General features: G+C 33.2%; 4 protein-coding genes across 7 annotated transcripts; 3 read left to right on the forward strand and 1 right to left on the reverse strand.

The window, feature by feature from the left end:
- The first annotated feature begins 280 nt into the window (after positions 1-280).
- Positions 281-4,499, forward strand: LOC123716462. Its single transcript, XM_045672226.1, has 6 exons — positions 281-377; positions 1,021-1,127; positions 1,445-1,592; positions 1,975-2,067; positions 2,888-3,045; positions 4,293-4,499. The coding sequence occupies exons 1-6, from the start codon at positions 281-283 to the stop codon at positions 4,497-4,499; spliced, it is 810 nt and encodes a 269-aa protein (XP_045528182.1).
- A 524-nt stretch (positions 4,500-5,023) lies between these two features.
- On the forward strand, positions 5,024-17,041 carry LOC123716275 (N-alpha-acetyltransferase 35, NatC auxiliary subunit). Of its 3 annotated transcripts, XM_045671930.1 has the most exons (15): positions 5,024-5,228; positions 5,305-5,348; positions 5,692-5,774; positions 5,975-6,126; positions 6,359-6,582; positions 6,754-6,931; positions 7,247-7,436; positions 7,883-8,064; positions 8,742-8,951; positions 10,303-10,443; positions 12,696-12,859; positions 13,615-13,801; positions 14,392-14,549; positions 16,291-16,384; positions 16,901-17,041. In XM_045671930.1, exons 2-15 carry the CDS (start codon positions 5,314-5,316, stop codon positions 17,039-17,041), a joined length of 2,139 nt encoding a protein of 712 aa, XP_045527886.1. In that variant the 5' UTR covers positions 5,024-5,228; positions 5,305-5,313. The 3 variants fall into 3 exon arrangements, with proteins under 3 accessions (XP_045527886.1, XP_045527887.1, XP_045527888.1); XM_045671931.1 differs by lacking the exon at positions 5,305-5,348; XM_045671932.1 differs by lacking the exon at positions 5,305-5,348 and having other exon boundaries at positions 5,024-5,118.
- Positions 17,042-17,757: 716 nt separating this feature from the next.
- On the reverse strand, positions 17,758-19,809 carry LOC123716276. Of its 2 annotated transcripts, XM_045671934.1 has the most exons (5): positions 19,700-19,809; positions 19,142-19,377; positions 18,803-18,953; positions 18,320-18,385; positions 17,758-18,176 (listed from the first exon to the last, which is right to left on the reverse strand). In XM_045671934.1, the coding sequence occupies exons 2-5, from the start codon at positions 19,352-19,354 to the stop codon at positions 18,082-18,084; spliced, it is 525 nt and encodes a 174-aa protein (XP_045527890.1). In that variant the 5' UTR covers positions 19,355-19,377; positions 19,700-19,809; the 3' UTR covers positions 17,758-18,081. The 2 variants fall into 2 exon arrangements, with proteins under 2 accessions (XP_045527890.1, XP_045527891.1); XM_045671935.1 differs by lacking the exon at positions 18,320-18,385 and having other exon boundaries at positions 17,760-18,176.
- A 2,335-nt stretch (positions 19,810-22,144) lies between these two features.
- On the forward strand, positions 22,145-22,833 carry LOC123716062 (general odorant-binding protein 56d-like). The gene is made up of 2 exons (XM_045671575.1): positions 22,145-22,320; positions 22,474-22,833. Exons 1-2 carry the CDS (start codon positions 22,264-22,266, stop codon positions 22,831-22,833), a joined length of 417 nt encoding a protein of 138 aa, XP_045527531.1. The 5' UTR covers positions 22,145-22,263.
- Positions 22,834-22,851: the final 18 nt, after the last annotated feature.

Below are 22,851 nucleotides of genomic sequence, written 5' to 3' on the forward strand. Positions count from 1 at the left end.
CGCACGATTTTATAACGTATTTTTTCCTGGAAGAAACTTTCATTTCTGCTTAGGGATGACTGGAAGATGGAGGGCCTTGGAATTATTTAATCTAACATTCGATTGTTTAAGGTAAAGGGCACCAATGTTAGAAGCCGTATGTTTCTTTTATCTCTAGTGAATATTTTAGTAAAATTTTCAATGTCAAGCATCTATTTTGATGTCATTTTTTTCTTATGGAAATATATATTTTTATTAAAGTTTTAAATCTTTTGTATCTATTTTGATTTTTGTTTTCAGAATGGGAGCAAACGGATTAGCAATGATAAAGCCAGATGAAAATGGTGGTCTACATGTTCCGAATCCGCACGGTGGTGTGGATGCCGTAATAGATGCTGGTGAAGATGATATAGAAGAATACGATGAACAAAACATAGTTCGATCGCTCCTAGAAATATTCGATAGATAGCCCCCTATACAATAATAATGCGAGTATTAAGAATTTAATTACGTACAATAAATTATTTATTCAAAACAATTCACTTTTTACTTGGTAATTAAGTATATTACAAAAAAATCGCGTGGTGAATTTGTGAAAACCTGCACGAATGGTGTAGATACTTAACTATATAATTTATTTCTCGTTATCTTCTTGTTTACGATGAAAACTCGAGCATGATATTGAAAATGAGTATTTAATGATAGCCAGTGGTGGTGCGTCCATATGCGCAGGAGTTTCTCTAGAAAGTCCCGCAGTCCGCGTGCGCACCGCATCTCGCATACAAATAGTTTCGGCCTTTATTTGTTTGTGTTGACGTAACATACAAATGTGCTTCATTTGTTAAGTGGACCTTGAGAAAGCAACTGTAAATTTTGAATTTACAAAGTTGCTAAGAAAATGAAAAAAAATCTACCCTTTTTACTAATTACATTTTGTGTCAGCTTCTCTGCTGGTAAGTCATTTTGAAATTTACGTCGATTTTATATATGATAATTATATATATGATATATATACCTTCATGATTACGATTTCGGTTACAGGAGATGCGACAAATAAGGGGAGACACTTCGCTCTTTGGGGTAACAAAGAGGATAACGCAATGGATGTCTCAGATTTTTCTGTTTATTACGATTTAAATACTAATGAGGTAATATACGTATAATAATGTAGTATATTATGTTAATTTACAATTATAATAATAAAAAATCATTCCTTGACAATTTTTAAATTTATTATCGCGTTTATGCCAATACTCTTCAGATGGACATTTGGCTAAACAATAATTGCTAGGGGTTGGAAGTACAGAAGACCACTAATTTGTTCATACAAAATGAAACATTACAATGCGTGCTTTTAAATTATGATCTAAATACAGTGCAATGTTTAGTTAACAATCAAAATTAGTTTATTGGCTTAAGCATAAAAATTTCACTAATAACCAATAATAATTAAAATTGATTTCAGACTATTCGAAAAATGTTACCAAGGCCATGGTACAAACCTGGGTGGTTTATACGACTGCCTTTCAGAGGGGGTCCTTGTGAGTGTGAGGAATTAAAATGCTCATGTTGCACCGGAATTAGGATACAAGCGTTTAATTATGATAGACGAAGTAAGTTCAGTCACATACAATCATCGATCATTTATCTTCATTTCCAATTTCTATGTTAAATTTGCATGCACTATTGCCTGCAAATTCTTTTAATGTAGCATTATAAACATCAGATCAAACAGACTTCCAGATTCAGGTTACAATTAATTTAATAAACCTGTCCAATAACTTTAAATTACATACATTTACAAAAAATCTATTGAATGCTAAATAACAAAAGAGAATCGTAGAAAGAAATAATAAAATCCGTAATAAATAGCGAAGAAGCTTACATTTATTTTAGTTAATTTATCAGCTAAGAACGTTGTTACACTAATTAAGTAGGTAATAGGTACAAAATTTAGTCGTATTACGTAATTATTATTTAATGTTTATTTTTTAGCCTGTGCAATAATCGAATACCAACCAGAGGACTCTATATTTTCTATGGAAGTAAGAATGAACAACGCAAGTATATTTCAAAGAATATACTCAGGTATGTATGTTGCGATAATTAGGTAACACATTAGGGTGACATAATTAGGTACGGTTCTATTTTGTTTCTTTAAGCCGTTAGGAATCGATTAACCTCTATTTATTAGCCTTTCCCTTGTCATACAAGGGGCAAAACGTTCACGAGCATCAAAGCTATTTCAAGCCTGTCAAATGCGTTAATCAGAACCATGCTTGAGTTACATTCATCAGGCTTGGCTCCGCATCAGACGAAGTATGGTGTGTACAGAAAAAAAATTAACACATCGTTTTGGTACATATCCTTTAATATACCTAACGTTGTTTGTGTTAGGGATGGATACAATAGGCTTGAAACCAGACGGAAGTTAGAAGAAGTTACGGGCTCCTATGTCGTTAAAGATCTTATTAGGAATTATTAGTAATCCTAATGTAATAACTTAGTTCATTTATACCAAAAGGCGACCGTAACGAATCTTAATTTCGGTATCTAGTTGCGAAAAAAATGTTTAATACTGTCGCAAAAGTCACGTTCAATGTTCTATGTTATGGTTTATAAATTGGGTATAACTAAATTGTTAAGATACACAACTATCGGTTTGGTGGTAAAATACTTAGTTTAATACGTAGTATAGTTGATAATCACCTTCAGGTCTCAGATTTTTACGTCTATTTCCATAAACATAATTGACACTTTCTAGACATTAGGCTAACCCTCATCCATAGTAAAGTTTAGCCTATTCTCATTCATTGTATTATTACTTTCGAATGCTGTGAATGACTGGCTTTAATTATACTATGAAAATTAATTAATTATTTGAACTATGAAAATATGATTATTGCAGCTCGCAATGCCCCACCCTTCTGCGTACCTGTTCCGGTCCCGTACTTACCACCAACACTTGTCGATATGTGTATACGTCTGTACGATGTATCAGTTATTGACCAAAAGTTTCATGTATGTATGGATATGGACACGCGAATAGACAAAGCTCCTGTGCTGGTGGGTATAATTAAGAAATATTTAGTGATATAATAATATATTTTTGTAAATAACTATATGAACTATTCTTCGATATAATCCATCCTTATTATATACTAATTCTTTCTGCTAAAATTAAATTAAAATTAACGATTTAGTAAAACGAGGTGAGCAAGCTAAGGACCTCGTAGTCAGAAATTAGGAATCACATTACTGAAATAAGTATGAAGGCATTAAGAAATCTTGGATGGCATGCCAGAGATTTCACAAGTATTCCCACCGTTCGAGTCTTCAATCTAAAAAAGTCATGAGTCATTCGAGAAAGTATAGGGTGATGTTGGAGCGGGTACAAAACCAATTCATAAGGCATCTGTTGTAGAATGTACGGTGCGTACCCATTATTTCGATAAAATTCGATACCTGGACGAATAGCCCAGGTATCTAATTTTATTAATAATATACAACGAACTCAGAGTGCGCCGAGAATTTGCACTTACCATGCATCTGATAAAGTTGTTATGTGGAAGGGGAAAAAAGGGCAGCACTCCAGTGTCTAGGCCTAAGGGTACCTGATAGTTACGTCAGGAGGCAATATCGACCGCCATTACTAATCGCAACAACTAACCGCTCAAAGAGAGCACAGAATATATGGAAATAATTTATGTTTGCTTCATGTCAGTTCCTGTTCCATGTGAAACTTCTTTATCGGCGTTGGAAAAAAAATAACCGTCACATTTTTCTGTTACGCGCCATCTTTGTCCCTATCATGGTTGATTCGAAGCCATTAATAACAAAAATATATAATATATAACAACGATAACAATGATAGTAATAATTCTATTGCAATTAATAAAAGTCTGTAATAATCTTAGTAGTTATAAGGTACAATGAAATAATTGTATTATTTGTATTCATGTCTATGATAATAAAAGCCTTTCGTTAAAGTTTATTCAAGTTAACTTTATTTAACCAATTTCTGTAAAGTTGCATATAGTAGTTCAGTTCGAAAAATACTTCACTTTTTACCGATGTACACTAGTACACGCACAGTATATTATTTGTATGTGATATAAATGTAAACAGTTGCCAATTAGAGTAATTTGGTGGTATATATCTAATATGGTGGTACTGGTAGGTTATTCTGTTAAAATAAATAAATAAAGATATGAAGTATTTGTTAACCTAAATAAATAATACTTATAAATTGTATTGATCGCTTTAGTTTTGATATCTTATGTAGTGATGAATAATAGTCACTTTCTTTGTAGATCCTTCACTGGGATTGCATGGATGTTGGGACGGGTGGGGTGGCTTTATCTAAACCTGGAGGCAGTGGATCCATATCAACGTCATCGGTTGGAATCTCTACCACTCCAGAGCCTACACAAGTAGACAGCGATGTCTATGACCCGGTAGTGCAAGACCGAGAGACGACAACTAACAACCTGTTTAAAAATAGTATTAAATATATTTAAATTAAGTAACTTGTTTGAATTTATCCCTTATTTGTTATTGTTACTTGGTTTGTCAGTGCCATATAATGTTAATTTACCCAGTATATAAATAATAAACCTTACCTAAAATTTTAGGGTAAACTTCAGACTTAGCGCGAAACACCTACGACTGAAAAGTTTTAATCAAAAATCAGAGCGAATAATTATGTCCGTGTGTTAAATCCGCTTTTACAAGTCATCTGTATTATTATGTGGGCCCTTAATGTTATTCTAAGTTTTCGTTTGAAGATAAAGAAGAAAATTTGGGAAAAAAGCGAGGGAGTCTAGGTATTTAAAAATGCCTTATTTTGGAATGCATTATATTTTCTCTAATAATACAATATATACGTAAGACCAAATTGTAACAAAAATGCATAATATTCCATCAGTTGTTAGCACAGTTACCCATATATTCCAACGTCAACTGTCATAACTGAAAATTAAACTAAAAGTTTTTGACTATTGACTTATTACACTGTATACTTTTTCATTTTTAGTATTGACTCTTGAGTATTGAATTTGTGTAATGTGTATACTTCAGACTTCAGGCCCGGGCCGCGCGGCGAAAAATTAGATTTCTATTTTGGAAATTATACTAAAAGTAATAAATAATACATAAATTTAGTTGAACTCAAATTCATGTGACGTAAATATCTATCACCTTACTAAAAGTTGTGTTATAAATTTCCAATTCTAACGTCCTTAGCGAAGGTGATTACTATAATACTACCCAAATATAAATATAATTTACATCAGTTTTCTATTATTTTACACGATTTTGCAGTAGGTAGTTAAAATGGCAGATAATGATGATTATTATTACGGTGAAGGGTTAGTAAATACTGTATGGTGTTTTATAAAATGCTTTTTGTTCTTATAAATTGTTTTTGTGGGTGTCATTTAATTGCACATTGATTTTTCCTGTATGTATATAATTATAATTTCCAACTAAAAATATATTTAGGTTGTGTTACATATTCTTAAACTTGTATAATAAACTAATTTATGGCTAGTTTGCTTATAATCACTTACTCTGCATTCTTCTGTTATCCTTAGTGTTAGTTGTATTAATTAATGGGCCTAGGTTTCTTGCCAATTAAAAACATTGTTGTGGTTTTCTAGCTTACAGTTTAAATAAGACTATTTATTTTTATATAAACTAAACATGTTGTAGGATTATGGATCCACTAGGAACAGCCCCGGAGGTAACCTATAATTGGGTTGACATAACTAAAGACTTCTTTGAAAATATAAAAGGTAAGTCATTTTTATAAAATGTATCATTAAGTTTAATATTTTTTTTATAAACTATGTGCACACTATGTTTTATACAATTAAAACTCAAGTAATGATCTGGTTTTTATAGATATTTATATATATTTAAGAATAATAAAAACCATCTTTCAAGGGGTTAAATAGGTTTAAAAAAATTCAATATATAATCCTGCATTTTACAGATCTAGAGCTAGGAGAACTTTTGCATGATGGACATCTTTTTGGCTTGTTTGAAGCAATGTCTGCCATTGAGATGATGGATCCTAAAATGGATGCAGGGATGGCATGTAATAGGGGCAATCCTAAACCACTAAATTTTCAACAGGCTGTTGAGGTAATATGAATAAATTTATTGGGGTTTAAAAAATATTAAGGCATTATAAGGCAAGGCAAAAAGTCTTGGACATAAAAATGGTGAGAAATTTAATTGTAAAAAGTTGGCTTGAAACTATATATAACTTATATGTATGTTTTATAACAACTTCAGATCATTCAATGTATGTCTACTTTGTTATCACATATATGTGTCATGATATCAATTTCATAGATTTTACCTTACTTTTCAGTGCGGAAAATTAAAAATAGATGATTTAGAACCAAGTGAACTGATTGGTATAATAGATGCTACAATGGCATGTGTAGTATCCTGGCTTGAAGGACATTCTTTAGCTCAGACTGTGTTCACAAATCTCTACTTACACCAGCCTCATTTAATTAAAAATAAATCTTTGAAGGCTTACTGCATTGCTGTGTATAAATTGCTGGATTGTATAAGGGATTGCATTAATAAGTAAGTTACATTTAAGTAAAAATAATCTTGACTATATAAGTTTATAACTATATTTTATAGTCATAAAATTGTAATATGCCCTTTTGTATTCGAAATCCATTTCCCAATTGGGCCAATTACAAAATAAGTATTTCTGTCATCGCTCAAATAAAACATACATTTATATTACAGAGCACAAGTTTTTGAAGAAGAAGATTTTTTGCCAATGAGCTACGGATATAGACTAGGTTCCAGTCCTCAATATGGTAATTATGACACAAGTCTAGATCTGAGTGAACAAAAATTTATTGCCATGTTAAGGGAACAAGAGGAGGAACTGAATAAAAAGGCTAAGATTTCTGATAGTGAGGTAATCTCTAAACTCTATATTTTTTCAACTATTAAACCTAAAATCTATTCAAAAAGTATATTAACAGCCAATTTATTTAAGATATTGAATTTAAAAATAGAGAACAGTTTAACAATTGCAATCATCAGAATATTGTTAGAATTTTTGTAGGAGAATCTCAGAATAAGCGTAACATTCAATCAGATCTGTATACTAGTTTTTTGAGGTGTACATAACTAATCTCAATTTTTTTTCTAACAACATTATTTTTGTTAAGTATTAGATATGCCTATTTTCTATGCTGTTATAGCTACATTGAAATATACATTATTTCAGATGGCAGAAGCCTGGACGGGATTAGCAGCCCGTATAAGGTTTACTCGAATGTTTTATCAAGCATTGCAACTTATCACAAAGAGAGATGGAGTCTCTGGAGCTGATTGTGTGGCACTGCTAAATGGTTGTTCGGAGATGATGAAGGTCATCATCAGAACGTCTGCGAAGGGGACACAGCCTGTTGAGAATTGTGAGGTTTATATAAGGTTTACATGATAGATACTGAGAATTGGGTTTCAGAGTTTGCTAATAATCATTTAAGTTCCTAGCTTTTAAGTAAACTGAATTAATATATTTCATATAAAAAAATTAATAGTCAGTCTAATTTAAAAAAATATAATTGTTTCCTTTCTATTATTATTATTATTTCTCTTGAAACTTACATACACTTTAATATTCATAACCATTGTTTTATAGCTTTGTATCACTAATAATTCCAGCCGATGCAACATACAAAAAAATCAAATCCCTAATTTGTAAGAAAACACTTTTTAAACGGATTGAAGCTATATATTAAATAATTATAAGTTTATAATAATAATACATAGCTTCAATGCGTTTAAAAAGTGTTTTCTTAATGTGTAAAAGCTTTGTTAACAAAAGACAACCCTAAATTGTATTTTTTCTAAATTCCAGCTGATGCACCAAACCCCATGGGCTTCGAGCCTATGATGAATCAGCGTCTATTACCCCCAACGTTTCCACGATACACACGTATAAAGGCCAGACCAGAAGCCCTGCAGTATTTCGATGAGATGGTCACTCGTTTAAGACATGCCTGGAAGATTACGTCATGCACCAATTTTCATACAGCTCTGGTTTGTCCATTATATTCCGTTACCACGCTTTATGGCATCAGATTCCTATTTAAGTGAAAAATTGTATGCAGATTTTACTTCACTATAAGATTTCTTGAGCTGGGCTTAGAACCTACAACCTCCGGGTTGAGAAGCACGCTCAACCGCTACGTTCACGCTGTTCTATATATACAACAAATATGAAGTTTCTTGCCCTGCGTTGGTTTTTGAATAATTTTTTCAATAACCAAGCCATTTGTCTTTGTGTACGACCCCGCCATTCAAGTTATTGAGGGTCTTATATATGACATTAAAAAAATCTTGTAATATATCACCTTCATGGTTACACACATGCAATGCATACACATGGAACTATTGACGTTTGCTGCTTTTAAAAAGACATCCTTTGTTTAAGTTATGGTTTCCATATGCTGTTTACTTGCAATAATGTACCCCATGTATATTAATATAAAAAAAATTACAATATAAACATGTATATATGTAAAAAATAATAATCATGTATATATGTAAAATCAATTTCATTCCATCCGATAATTATAATATTTCACCAGTTTCTCTGTTTTTACCCATAAAGAAAGTTACGGTTATAAATATAATGTTTTAGTTTAAATTGATGCAATAAAAAACAATTATTAATAAAAATTGTACAAATAACAGTAGTTTTATAACCGTTTCAGGATTTCTTTATGGAGTTCAGCCGACAACGCGCGTGTATACTATCCCGGTCGGCGTTACAGCTCCTGTATCTGAGTCCATCCCCTGCCGCGATGACGACTATGGGTCCCGGTCCCGCTCACCGTATCTTCATGGACATCCTCAGAGATTCTATCAAGAGCTTTGTAAATCCACCGGCATTGGCCAAACTGCCTCCTGGAACTACTCCTCCTGTAAGGAATTTGTAATTATCCTTCGCCTTGTTATACTATAATGTCAGTACTTAAATGCTTGACCGTATACAATATTATGTATTGTTTATGTGTATTCCGTTGCGAACTGTGCATGATGGTGGAACTATGTACGCAGAGAGCTTGTTAATTTTTCCATACAAAAACGTAAAAAAATTCTATTGCTATCCCGTCGTCCTAAGCCCCAAGTGCCTGTAAAGTATCATTATGCTTGTTGATAGTAATTTGTTATAATTTATCGATCGGCACAGGACACATATATCTGTCTTTGTTCAATTGATATTTTTTTACCTTCCATATGATTGACATTGTATTGCGGGTGATCATATACGATGGATATATACGTGGAACAATTCAAAACTAATGTATAAAATAATTAATGATTTTATGTGAACAAGATTTATATATGTACAGTGTAAACTCTATGTAACGACACTGAAGGGATTGCATTTTATGGCGTTATAGAGAGTTGTCAGAGAGTTTACTGTTTGAAAGTTGGTGAGCAAGTAAGAATACGTATAGATAATCCATGACTCCTACTTATTAGACATGGTCAACAACGGTACACGTGCAAGCATAAAACCCGAATTATAAAAAAAAACACGAATTTCATAGAAAGTTCGTATGCATGGTGCCTATAGTCAAGTTTATTGCGGGGTTGAATAAAAGCTGCGCAGTTTTTACTAATTTTAACAAATTAAAAAGTACTTATCACTCACATTGAGTTTCGTTATTGAGAGTGGGTGTAATGCTATGTTTTTTTCCCTTGGCCTGCACGGTTTGTGCGCCAGCCATGCAATAAAGTTAGTGTGTGTTAGTGTGTTATTGGTTTGGAAATTGGATCGGAATTTGGAAAAGGATCAGATAAATTAGGTATATAATGAGTACATAAATGATTATAATTTTATATTGTTATGAAAAATGAAACTGGCTAAAATTCTATATACATCAATATTTATATTAGATAAAAGGATAGAAATTGAAGTAGGAAAAGGAATTTTAATGGATAAAAGCGTAATGTTATGTTGAGTGTATCATTGTATGACGAAACCTATGACGAATTATACATTAACTTTTTAATTCTGGAATACCACAAGCCATAACGTACCATAACCATAACCATAAATTGAAGAACATTTGTTTATGGCATGTAATATGTTGTTCTATAATGACTCCTATATTTGTTGCTCTGTATATTAAATTGATGGGCATAGACACGAATGTGGGTTGATCCAAAAATGAAGTGTAATAGATAGTAGTGACTTTAGTCTAAAATGTTTTGTTATATTCGTAAAGTTATTTGTGACCAAAAACAATACTTTAAAATTTTCAGGCTCGTGAATTCATAGACAAATTCCTGTCTCGTTGTGTACGTCCGTTCGCGGCCTTTCTTCAGGTTTGCGGACACAACCGGGCGAGGCAGCGGGATAAACTAGCGATGCTGCTTGATGAATTCGCTGGCTTGGAAGAAGAGGTAATTATTATTTAAATTTCATACCAAATATATAAATAAGGGTGTAACGATATATAGTATAGTGCCATGTTATGAAACGATCATACTTAATATTACAGATTTTTAAGACTGAATGAAGTTCTTGTATGAAATTTGACCAGGTTCTTCGAACCTATCTATCTATATAAAACAATTGATTTGCATTGCATACGATACCTATTAAATTATTAATTATTTACCTAATTATTTATTTATTAATAATCATGGCTATCAAATATGCAGTATTTATATTTTATTTAAAAAATAGGAAAAAGAAAATTAAAACAAATTTTAAAAGTTTGGTCCCTGTGGCAGTCTACCTTTAACACTAAAAAAGAGTTTAAAATAGTCTCGGTATATATACTTATGGAGGGAATGCTAATACCTAGGTAACACTGAAAATGTTTAGAAAATGAAAAACGGCTTAATGTAGAAAGTTGCCAATACTTTTATTGTTTTTCGAAGTAATCTCCATTCCTCTCTACACATCGTCGCATTCGATGGACCACTGAGAAAAGCAGTGGGCCCATGCTTCCTTATGGGTCTCTTCTATACCATTTTCGTACGCTTTCGCCGCTTCTTCAGGGCTCGTAAAGCGAATACCTCGAATTTTATCTTAAGTTCTTGTGAATAAAAGAAAGTCGCAGGGCGCCAGGTCAGGACTGTATGGCGGATGACTCATTATCTCGACACCTGCCATAGTCAAATATTCAACAGTCCGTTTTGCGGAGTGCGCAGAAGCATTGTCGTGGTGAAGGATCCTGCTTCGAGGGCGCTGCTGTCGAATCCAAGACAACAGGCAAACAGCGATTGACATACCAGTCTGTACTAACTGTCCTTCCATCTTCTAGCACAATTATCGCAAAATGACCCCGAAAGGAAATACTTACTGAGCTAATTGCCTGTTTGGTGATTGTGAATGTTTTGGTTTCGGGTTCGTAGCAATATATATATAACTTTCATCACCTGTGGCAATGTCAAATACAGAATTTGAGTCGCCACCGTTGAACTTATTTAACATTTGGCGACACCAGTCCATGCGAAGGTGTTTCTGGTCGACGGTTAAAGTATGGTGAATCCATCTGGTACAAAGCTTCTTGACGCCTAAATGTTCGTGTAATATTTTTTGAACTTGACTCATTCCAATGAGTCCTAGACTTCACTCTCGTATCTTCCTCTATCATGAGTCGCACAGGACTGATGTTATCTTCAGTACTTGCTGTTAAAGGACGTCCATCACGCGGATCATCATTGAGATCGCTACGTCCACGCTTAAACTCGTTAAACCAATTGTAAATATGCCACTATTGAGATGGGGCTTCATTAAGAAATGCTAATCGCAGCCTATCAGAGCTTTGTAGAAAGCCCACAACGAAAGTCATAATAAATCATTGACCGAAATTTTTTACGTGTAACAAGAGTTTTAGATTTGCCGCCAATTCACAAAAACAAATGACAAATGAATGCAATATACTACATTAGTTTACCAAAGAGTTCTAAAAAAGTTTTCATTAGCAATGTTTCTAACTGGCCAGTTCTAAACATTTTCAGTGTTACCCACGTATTGGTACCGCAAGCGTGGTGGCACATATATTGATTGAACAATCATATCCCATACTACGGTTTTTATAAGCGAAATACTCTAAAGATGTGAATTTCGTGTATACAATTTTACCTATCTATATAAAAGAATTACGGAATAATTAATATAGACGGAAGTGCTGCAAGCGTGTAGCAAAGTATAGATTTACCATTTTATTTCACAAATTAGATTTCTGTACTGAAACGTTAGGTGTCCAAGCTTATATCATTATTCTGTTCGACATTAAAGAGTAACATTTAAAACTGTACTTAAGATGTTATTATTTGTTTATATATATTAAATTTACCTTTTGCACAAGAACTAAATAATAATATTACCGATAACCTTAAAAAAAATGGATCTTTAGGCTTGATCTTCCAGGCAACTCTGCACATTAATAACACAGAATATTATAAATAAAATTGTGTGCCCAAAGCAACATGTACAGAACACTAAGAATCTCAATACTTAAGGAAACAATTTTTAAACGGATTAAAGCTATGGATTATTGTTATAAATGTATGTAAATAATTATAAGTTTATAATAATAATACATAGCTTCAATCCATTTAAAAAGTTTTTTCTTAATGTGTAAAAGCCATGTTAACAAAAGACAATACTATCTCAATACTTTTTTATAATACTGTAATAGGCGGAAAGCGTGGACGCAGTCATAAGCGCGACCATGGGTATGCCAGCGCGAGCTTGCTTCGGTACGTGGGTGCTGTATCACGTACTCCGCGTTATGATCGCATATCTGCTGTCCGGACTGGAGTTGGAGTTGTATAGTGTACACGAGTACCATTATATATTTTGGTAAGTGCATATATTTATATGGGACTGTCTGTTTTATATATGTGCTCGTATTCGGACTATTAATAGCCTCCAATTATGGAACGAAGTTAATTGGCTGAATTCTAAACATAGATGGCGCTATTTGCAATAAAATTTACTCTAATTGCATCGTTTTAAATAAAGTACTCATTTGTCTTTTCATCACAGCGTAAACAAAATTTGACCTAAAAAGACGAATGAGTACTGTAGTTAATATAATGATTTTAAACTGATTGTATTTTTATAAGGGGTTGAGATTCTTTTTTTAGGAGCAGTGCTGACTTAGTGGCTACAGCGTGCGACTCGCAACTCTGAGGTCGTAGGTTCGATCCCCGGCTGTGCACCAATGGATTTTCTTTCTATGTGCGCATTTAACAATAGCACTAACGGTGAAGAAAAACATCGTGAGGAAACCGGCTTGCCTTGCACCCAAAACGTCGACGGCGTGCGTCAGGCACAGAAGGCTGCTCACCTACTTGCCTATTCAATTCACAAACGATCATGAAACAGATACAGAAATCTGAGGCCCAGACCTCAAAAGGCTGTAGCGCAATTGATTTATTTTAACGTTCTTTTTAAACTAGTACATTCATAGCCATTTTGAAAAATGTTAAATAAATTGATAACAATTATACATATTGAAATGTGAGAATCTTTTTTGCAAATATATACAAAGCAGAAACAGTATAATGATTTATATGTATAAAAATTATGACATTTACTATTTTTGTTTTCAGGTATCTATATGAGTTTTTGTACGGTTGGCTTGTGTCTGCTTTGGGGCGGGCGGAAGGACTAAGGGGGGAAGCAAAGCGTTCGGAGAAAAAAAGTGGTTCACGGAAAATGAAGAAGAGAGCTCGACCCTCAGCAAAAGAGGGACTTATGTGTCAGGTGCTGCAGAGTATGTGTGGGGGATATTATAAGGTGAATATGAAGAAAATTCTCGTCGGATTGATTTTTTTTAAATATTTAAATCAGTTTTGTAGATTTTATAAGGACATGTATAAATAATGGCGGAGCAGTGTTGGCCTAGTGGCTACAGTGTGCGACTCTCATCTCTAAGGTCGTAGGTTCGATCCCCGGCAAATGGATTTTCTTTCTATGTGCGCATTTAACATTCGCTCGAACGACGGCGTGTGTCAGGCACAGAAGGCTGATCACCTACTTGCCTATTCGATTTACAAACGATCATAAAACAGATACAGAAATCTGAGGCCCAGACCTAAAAAGGTTGTAGCGCCATTGATTTTTTTTTATAAATAATGTTAACAGGTACTTAAAGTGAGTTTAACTTTTCTAGTTGGCTAATGAAGCGCAATTTGACAGACACTTGCGCAGTCAGCGTTTTTAAACCTTATTATGTACTGAACATTAATAAATTTGATTTTTCGTTCACGTTAAATTCAATTCATAATTGACACGCGAGTCATACTTATATGTCATGTTTAGACGTAACTCTATTTATTCTAAGATTAATGAGATGGTTTGAATTTAATGACTATTTGGATGCGCAGGCGCTGGTAGCCTTCAAACTGCAAGGCAAGATTCGTCAGCCGCAGTGCGAGTTCGACAACGAGGCAGTGCGGTACAAGCACCGCTTCGCACCTCTTGCGGTTCTGACGCCGCCGCAAGTTCATTATCATGAGTTTTGTGAAATGACACGACCTTTGCAGTAAGTATATTTAATTTTTATTAAGTATTTGGCCACATAAATGTATTCTTGGCAATCAGAAAGCTATTTGAAGATGAACTAATTGAAGAACCAGAACCAGTCGTGTCCGTCCTAACCAAGTACTTAAATGGACAAGGATGTGATGAGGTAGACGGGACTCCAGTGTCATCTAAGAGATAAGCAGATCTTTGGGATAGATATAGAGAAGTGTGTATAAACTTTCTCCCTTGGAAAATGGAAATGGGCTGGACAGGTGGACACACAGAGACTGGTGACATGGTCGAAGCCACGAGGCACTAGAGAGGCTGGGCTTGTGCAAGACGGACAGACGGGCTGCTGGAGATTGTAAATAGAAAATTGTGGAATGCTTTAAAAATAAAAGACTTCCCATGGGGCCTTTTTTTATAGGCCGAGCAGGAGGTACACTTGATGTTAAGTGATATACTCGCCCATGAACACTCGATGTCCTAGACCTCGCGAGTGCGTAGCCGGCCTATAACACGCTACGCTCTTTTCTTGAAGGTCCCTAAATCGAATTGGTTCAGAAATACTTCAATGGGTAGCTGGTTCCAAATAGTACTGGTGTTTGGAAAAAACTGCCTTATTAATATCATTTGTGTCGTAAATGTGTTTGTATTTTTTATGAAATCAAAGAAAGCTATATCATATGTATACTGTAAATACTTCTTAACAATTATTCTTAATTTTAATTTTATTAAATTTACATTTTTTTCTTACTTACACTACTAACTTTTACTACTAATTATTATTATTTATTTCTACTGAGTATTAATATTTTGAGATTCTTATTATTTTTTGCGACTGAGGCGCAAACTAGCTGCTGTGGTCTCTGGCAGAATGACCAGCGCTGTGGAACAACCCAGTCCCTCAGCATAATGCTGAGCCAGGGCCAATTCAACCACCGCACACAAGCATTACACAATTAAACCTTTTTCTTTAAAAAAATTTTTTATCTCAATTTATTTTTTATTTTTTATTATTGTTATTTTATGTGTTTCTGTGTGTGTTTTGTAAGTAATAAACATTATGTCTATGTCTAAATATATTATATTCATATGCTGAAAAGAATTTGCGTTTATAGAATTGCTATATGGATATGTTACATTGATGTTACACGTAATTTACACTGTATTTCTATTAGTTTTAGGTTTAGTTTTAGTTACGGCCACCATACGCTGTTAGCTCATACAAAAATATATTATTTCTATACTGTACCAATTAAAACTTGTACACTTTTTTACACGTGTCATACTAAGACATCATGGAATATTATGATCTAGCCTAAACTAATAAGAAATTTAACATAATTTACTAATAAGGATATTTTACATAAGAAGAGAGAGAGAGATCTTGTATTCTATTTTTTCACTTACCACTTAATTAAATATGTATTAAGACTAACCTGCACTAACACTTATTCAAAAGATTTTGTCCTTTTAAGTCTTCTCACTAGGCCTGTGATGTCAAGAGGTTGATTGGCCTTTTTGTACACTACAAAAAATTTCATAGATAACGAAATTGAATATTTGTTTCATAATTCAAAAAATCAACTCACATTATACTTAATTTTTTTTTATTTAAACTACCCTCAAATTACGGTTCCATTTGTAATACGTGCTACCGACATTAAATATCTCGGGCATTGTTTACAAGTTGCGTTTCTTGATAAGAAAGCTTTTATAATTAGCAAACTATATTTCCGATACAATGAAATTTTCAGATACGAAAACCCTATTATATTATACCTGGGCGGCTGCAAACACTTTCAACAAGCCAGAAATCTATTGGAGACCATCACAACACCAGACCAAGAGGTACCTTGTACAAGTCTAATATTAATTAAGTTTCACAAAAACCTATCTTGAGTATATTATTCCTCTCGTCTGTTCTACGCCTTTGATTTGAGAACTGGGAGTATTAAGATTTTTTTTTGTGACGTTCATTAATGTATTGGTAGTATGAGCAGTGGCGGTCTAGTGACTTCAGCGTGCGATTCTCATCCCTGAGGTCGTAGGTTCAATCCCCGGCTGTGCACCAATGAACTTTCTTTCTATGTAACATTCGTTCGAATGGTGGAGGAAAACATCGTGAGGCACCGAAGGCTGATCACCTACTTGCCTATTAGATTAATAAATGATGAAACAGAACAGAAATCTAAGGCCCGGACCTAAAAAGGTTTTGGCGCCATTAATTTTTTCCTTAAGTTTATAGAATAGATGGTATTTTGATTTTAAATATCAATATTTAGTGACGATAACATTTAATAATAATGAGCAACAAAATTATATTTTCTACGACAATAATTCAGCAGACATTTAAAACAATTTCAGGTACTAGATTTACTGAAGGTGGCAAAAACGAATTTCATAGTATTGAAGTTACTGGCTGATGGCCACAAGAGCGATTCCAGTACGCCACCTGACTTCGATTTTTCCGTACATAGACATTTCCCTTTAATTAAATTAGTTTAATAAGATTCTGTATATCTTGTAAATGTTATAAATATATATGGTTTAATTTAACGTGTTTTGATTTTTACTTGTATTATATATTATTAGGAATATTATTATTAATAATATTATTAGGAATTAATTTAACCTACCCTCAGTAGAGTTACGGTCCCGTTTGTAATAGGTGCTACCGACACTCATTATCTCAGGCAATGCTTCAAAGGAGGTTCGTTTCTTCACAGGAAAGCTTTTATAACTAGCAAACTGTATTTCCGATATTTTATATAACAATGAAATTTTCAGACGACGCAATATCTCATCAGTACCAATCTATAGTATAAAAAAGATACAGCATGTAGATTTTTTCGAATCTTAATAAGTATTAGTAAAATAAGTCAATTTTCTTATGAAAACATAAATAAATGATAAGTCTACAGGGGTCGAGATTAAGGCCCTCCCGTAGAACAATTTTTTGTAGCCCATCTAACCCCTTTTGATTTACGACATTTTGGCCATCCTGTATGTAGGCTTACCCTAGTGATTGAACTCACTTAAGATTTTGCCGACTCGACGACTAGACGTGTCATTATAATTTAAATCATATAATTCTGATCAAGCGACAATGTTTGATTTCCTTGATTATTGGATTTTTCAAAAGTGTTTAATGCATTTGTAAATAAAATATTAAATTAAGATTAATTACAAATAATATGATTATAAAAAACCTCTTTCCGGCCAGTGTCTTTTATAGAAAAAAATGGGCAGTCCTTGTATTGTTTATTATTAAAATAACTTATTCAACTGACATGATTAAGTTTCTCTTTTCATACACACTACAGAATACAATAAAATCTGTGATAATTATATTAAATACGTAATAATATTTCGTTGTACTAAATGTTTTTAAAATATTTTATGCATAGTCCTTGTTTATAATAAATTGCTATAAAGAAGAAGCAATATAGAATTTAAGCGAATTAGGTGTTTTCAGATACATTTTGTAAAACAATTTTATAAATCTTTGATAATTATATTTTATAATTCTAAATATTTTATCATATTTAGTTGTCTTCTTCATCAGAGTCCGCATCCGATACATCAGTGTAGCAGTCGTGTTCTATCGCATTTACGTTGAGAAAGTCCATCGCTTGTGGTCCTGGAAAACACAAATTATCTAGTTCGATTCTAGCTGAAAACCTCCAATGGGTTGGAGTCTACACAATCTATTATTAACGACAAAGTGAGCCTCAGCGAAAACTTATATTATTTTGATGATAAGAATTTCCTCATGAAGCTCACCTTTTGTTATAACCGTCCGTGAATAGCACTCATTATCCAGTGAACTCTGCCTTTTGTGTATATTACCTGAATGCGAACACCTGCGTTAGCTTAACGCCTATTTCGACTGAAGTATTTACAATGAAGTAAAAGTTGAATTAAAATTGGAAATTACTTTTTTTTAATTAATTTTATGGCCTGGTAACGGGAAATTACTTATATGTATCCGTCAACGTCAAGCATTTTTTTTGCTAGCAAATGTCATGAAAAGTCTTGTGGTATTGAAATAAGACCACAGATAGAAGTAATGGTTCTCTATTTTATTATATACAGTCTATAGAGCACAAAGTTTGCAAAAGCAAGTCGTAAAAAACGCCTTTGTCGCCTATGCTGTTCAAATGACAGTTTCCGACTAAATTATATTTGAATTAATCTATTATCCATGTATGGTTTCCAATGTTAATCCAATTTTGACTTTGGAAATGTTACTGTAATATTAGGTACCTTCGGTGTAAACAACACTCGCCCCAAAGTCCTGTACAGGTGTTGGTGTAACAGGACGATCAACTTTGATGACGGCAGATGCGTTTTCCTCTTCTTTATCACCTTCTTCGTCACTCTCTATTACTATTTCTATCTCTTCACAGTCTTCTATCTAAAAATGAAAGAAAACAGTTTAATGATCTATTGCAAAGTTTAACGTTGATGAGTCTTATACTTAATCAATTCGGTAATAGAGTCATCTCTTTGAATTTATAGAGTTATGACGTAACTTTAATAAAAAAACGGTTCCCAGTTCAGCTTAATACCCGTCGATAAATTGTACATAATTGTTGTACCTACTGGGATATCAAGGGATTGTTGCTTATTCCTAAACTCCCGACGTAGCTGCGCTGACGTTGGTGTTGGTGCTGCTTTACTGTAACCCGGTGAAGGGGTACCAAGTCCACTACCGCCTTCATTAACTTGATACCCAACGTCAAGGTTCAAGGCCAAGTTTGGGGTACCAGCGAAACGCCGCTTACGAAGATGACAGCCTGATTCCTCGTCGACCATTGTGATTTTTGCTTATTGTATTCCTGTAGGAGAGGTATTTATTATATAAAGACTACTTTATAGTTGTAAGCCCTTATGCATAACTCGTGGTAACTACAGAACAGCGTATATACGAAATACATTTTCTTTGTATATTTATGGGAACACAAAATTCAAACGGGAAGTTGACGCAATTTAATTAGAAATAGACCTAAAATAATATTAGCTATATATATTAGTTGTAATATTGCCTGGCTGATTTATTCTACAATAATGATTCGCATCCATTAAAACAGTCCACAAACGTAATAAATGTTCAAAATCGAATATAAACATACAAATTTTCACTTATGAAAAAAATATTACTTTTTACACAATTTCCTTAGAAACAATCAAACACGTATTCACAACAGCACCACAGAAAACTTTCTCCGTCAGACCTACATCGGTCTACTAGACCAAGGACTCAAACTCGAGCTCCAAAGAAGCCATATGATTTAATCCGTGCGCTATGAAACCTTTTGACGAGATTGTTATATATAACTACCACCCGTGGTTTTACGCCAATTTAAGACCGAATTCTATTGGAATTTGCTAAATATTTCATTTACCAAGTAAAACTAGTGTGCTAATGAAATATATTTTATAAGTAACCATATAGCGTACGGTTTACGTATATAAAAATCTTAGAAAAAGGGGTGTATACATTTGTTATTATATATATATTAACAGTAGCATTAGGAACTTTATTTAGTTTTCTAATTTAAATTAAAGAGCATTTACCTTGTGCTTTTATCATAGCATTACACTACGAATATACAGACGCAGTCGTATTATGTATATAGAAAGTATGATAGCGAAAATAACTAGAAATATGAAATCCTTTATAATAGAACGATGAATGAAAATGAATTATAGGTAGCATTTTAATTTCACATTTTCTTTGTTGTTCAAATAAAAAGTAGATTTTAGAGATTAATAATATAATTAATTCCTCTTAGAACATTTCATATTTTAGACAAGATATATAGATCGATAGGATAGAATAATTCAAAGAGTAAAAACTTAAAACGTATTGTTTCCAAATATGTTACTAAAACTACTGACAGGTCCCGATGCTAGAAGGTACAGGAAGCTGCCACAAGTAACTGTATTGATCTAATTAAGCGAAATTTTAGTTAAACATTGATATATGACAGTGTGTTTCTGTACTAGAATCTAATTAACTGATATTGATCCAATAAATATTAAAAAATGTTGTGTGTCTCTTAGTTTTACTTAATTTTTTAAGTATATCGTCATAATATAGATAGATATTTTCATAGAGATAGAAGAAAATGTTTCCAATCCCCGACACTTGAAGGTTTTCCCCGCCCACTTAAACACTAATGCCTAATTATACTTATTTAGTACACAACGGATTATCGTATTTTTACCACATATAATTTATCCATTTTTTATTTGGGCTTGTATGAAAACTTTCATGGATAATTTGGTTTAACTCGTATTTTTTTATTGATTTTAGTTGGTCAAAGTGTTTTAATTGATATTTCTAACAAATAAATTTCATTTTTCGTTTTTCTGAAATCGTTTAATTCAAAAAACAGACGACAATAACGTAAGCAGATTGAAGACAATCTTCAGGTAAATTCGATACTCCGGAAGGAATATTTGGATTTAATATAAATAACAAGTAATGTTAATCGTCAATTCAAACTACGTTAAAAGTAATTTGACATACAAATTAATCTTTTACTGCGAATACTTTATAAAAGAGGCGTAGATAAGTTTCATAGTTGCATATTATACTTTATTATGGCGTTCAGCTTACCTCTTCACATCCGGCCTCATCTGCTGTTCTACTTAATATTTATATGTGTCACTTCTCATGTTATGACTATCTATAATATAATATCGCGTTTCCATCTCCTTGGCCAGCGTAATTGGGAATCTCCACCTCTACTTTCGTTCATTGTAGCAACAATGTCAGTTAATTTTATTATTTGATTTCGTTGCTTTGAATTTAACTTACTGCAGTCACATAACTCCTCAATAGAGCACCGTATTTACATTAATATGCAAACGTTTCTCATGTACATGCGAAATGTATTGTTTCGCCAACAATGACCCAAGACCGCATATCGATCACATGTGAGTATATACGACGAAGGTGAAATAAAAAGACAAATTATGAGTTTCCAAAACAAGAACCTTAGCGTTTTATTTTACATAATAAGCAATTATTTATACCATACGGTCACTTGGCCAGAATACAAGCGGTCGACCCACTTATTTGAGGCCGACAACGTATCACCACAGTAAGGTTCATAATTGTGCATTATTTTGGCATTGCATTTTGGTGTAAGCTTGCAACTTATTAGAACAGCTGTTACATTAACATGCTTCTTCGTGTGCTAGCTTTATTTGAAATTCATATTACTGCAGGTATTTTATTTTTTATTACTGATTTAACTATTTCTATAGATGACATATCTGTCTGTACAATTTACGTTACCTTCACAAGGCCCTAGTCGGTGAACTGATTGAAGTGACTTGATATTAATATGATTAAAATAAATAGCTTAAGATGTGACAAATTACGAGATGGGGTGGCACACCCTCCAAAAAAGTATGAAGCAAATATGTATCTTCGGTAATTATTTAACATTGGCAAGTAGCTGACCATATTTATCTTAGTTACCTACAAAAAGCACAGGTACGATCAGTATATATAGTTTTAGGGAAAATATTGAGATCTGCCATAAATTATCAATAAAATATACGTTTGTAAAGTGTAAATATCGGTCAGGCGGTAATTAACCAAGTTGCAATGTGTATTGCCGGTTGTCCTTCTGAACTGAATATAAAAGCCAACACTGAGACATTACGAAATACTTTCGAAAAAGGATTAGTAAGGATAACATCGCAATATGGAAAAAATAGTATTTTTATGTGTCGTGCTCATGGCTTGTAGTCTTGAAGCTCATGTAAGTATATTCAGTAGATATTATATACCATATTTAAAGATTCAACTAAAGTACTAATCTGCCTCTTGACATGATATATAAATATTATATTCTGACGCAATATATTGTTAAGACGTTTTACCATACAATTATTAATGTACAAAATGTTTACAGAACGTGCAGTTATCAAAAGATCAAAAAGAAAAAGTACAACAATACACCGTAGAATGTATCAAAGAAACTGGAGTTAAGACTGAGCTCATAGAAGAAGCGAAAAAGGGCCAATTGAGCGATGATGGGGGTTTCAAGAAATTCCTATTATGCTTCTTTCAAAAAACTGGAATGCTGACATCTGATGCAAAACTTAATACGGAAGTCGCTTTATCCAAGCTCCCACCAGGAATAGACAAAGCCGCAGCTTCAAAATTGCTTGATGAATGTAAAGCGAAGAAGGGCAAGGATAGCGCAGACACGGCGTATGAAATCTTTAAATGTTATTACGGTGGTACAAAACAACACGTAATTTTTGCTTAGGTTTATTTTTATAAAATA

The sequence above is a fragment of the Pieris brassicae genome, chromosome 11 (genome assembly GCF_905147105.1).
Source record: "Pieris brassicae chromosome 11, ilPieBrab1.1, whole genome shotgun sequence".
NCBI lineage: Eukaryota > Metazoa > Arthropoda > Insecta > Lepidoptera > Pieridae > Pieris > Pieris brassicae.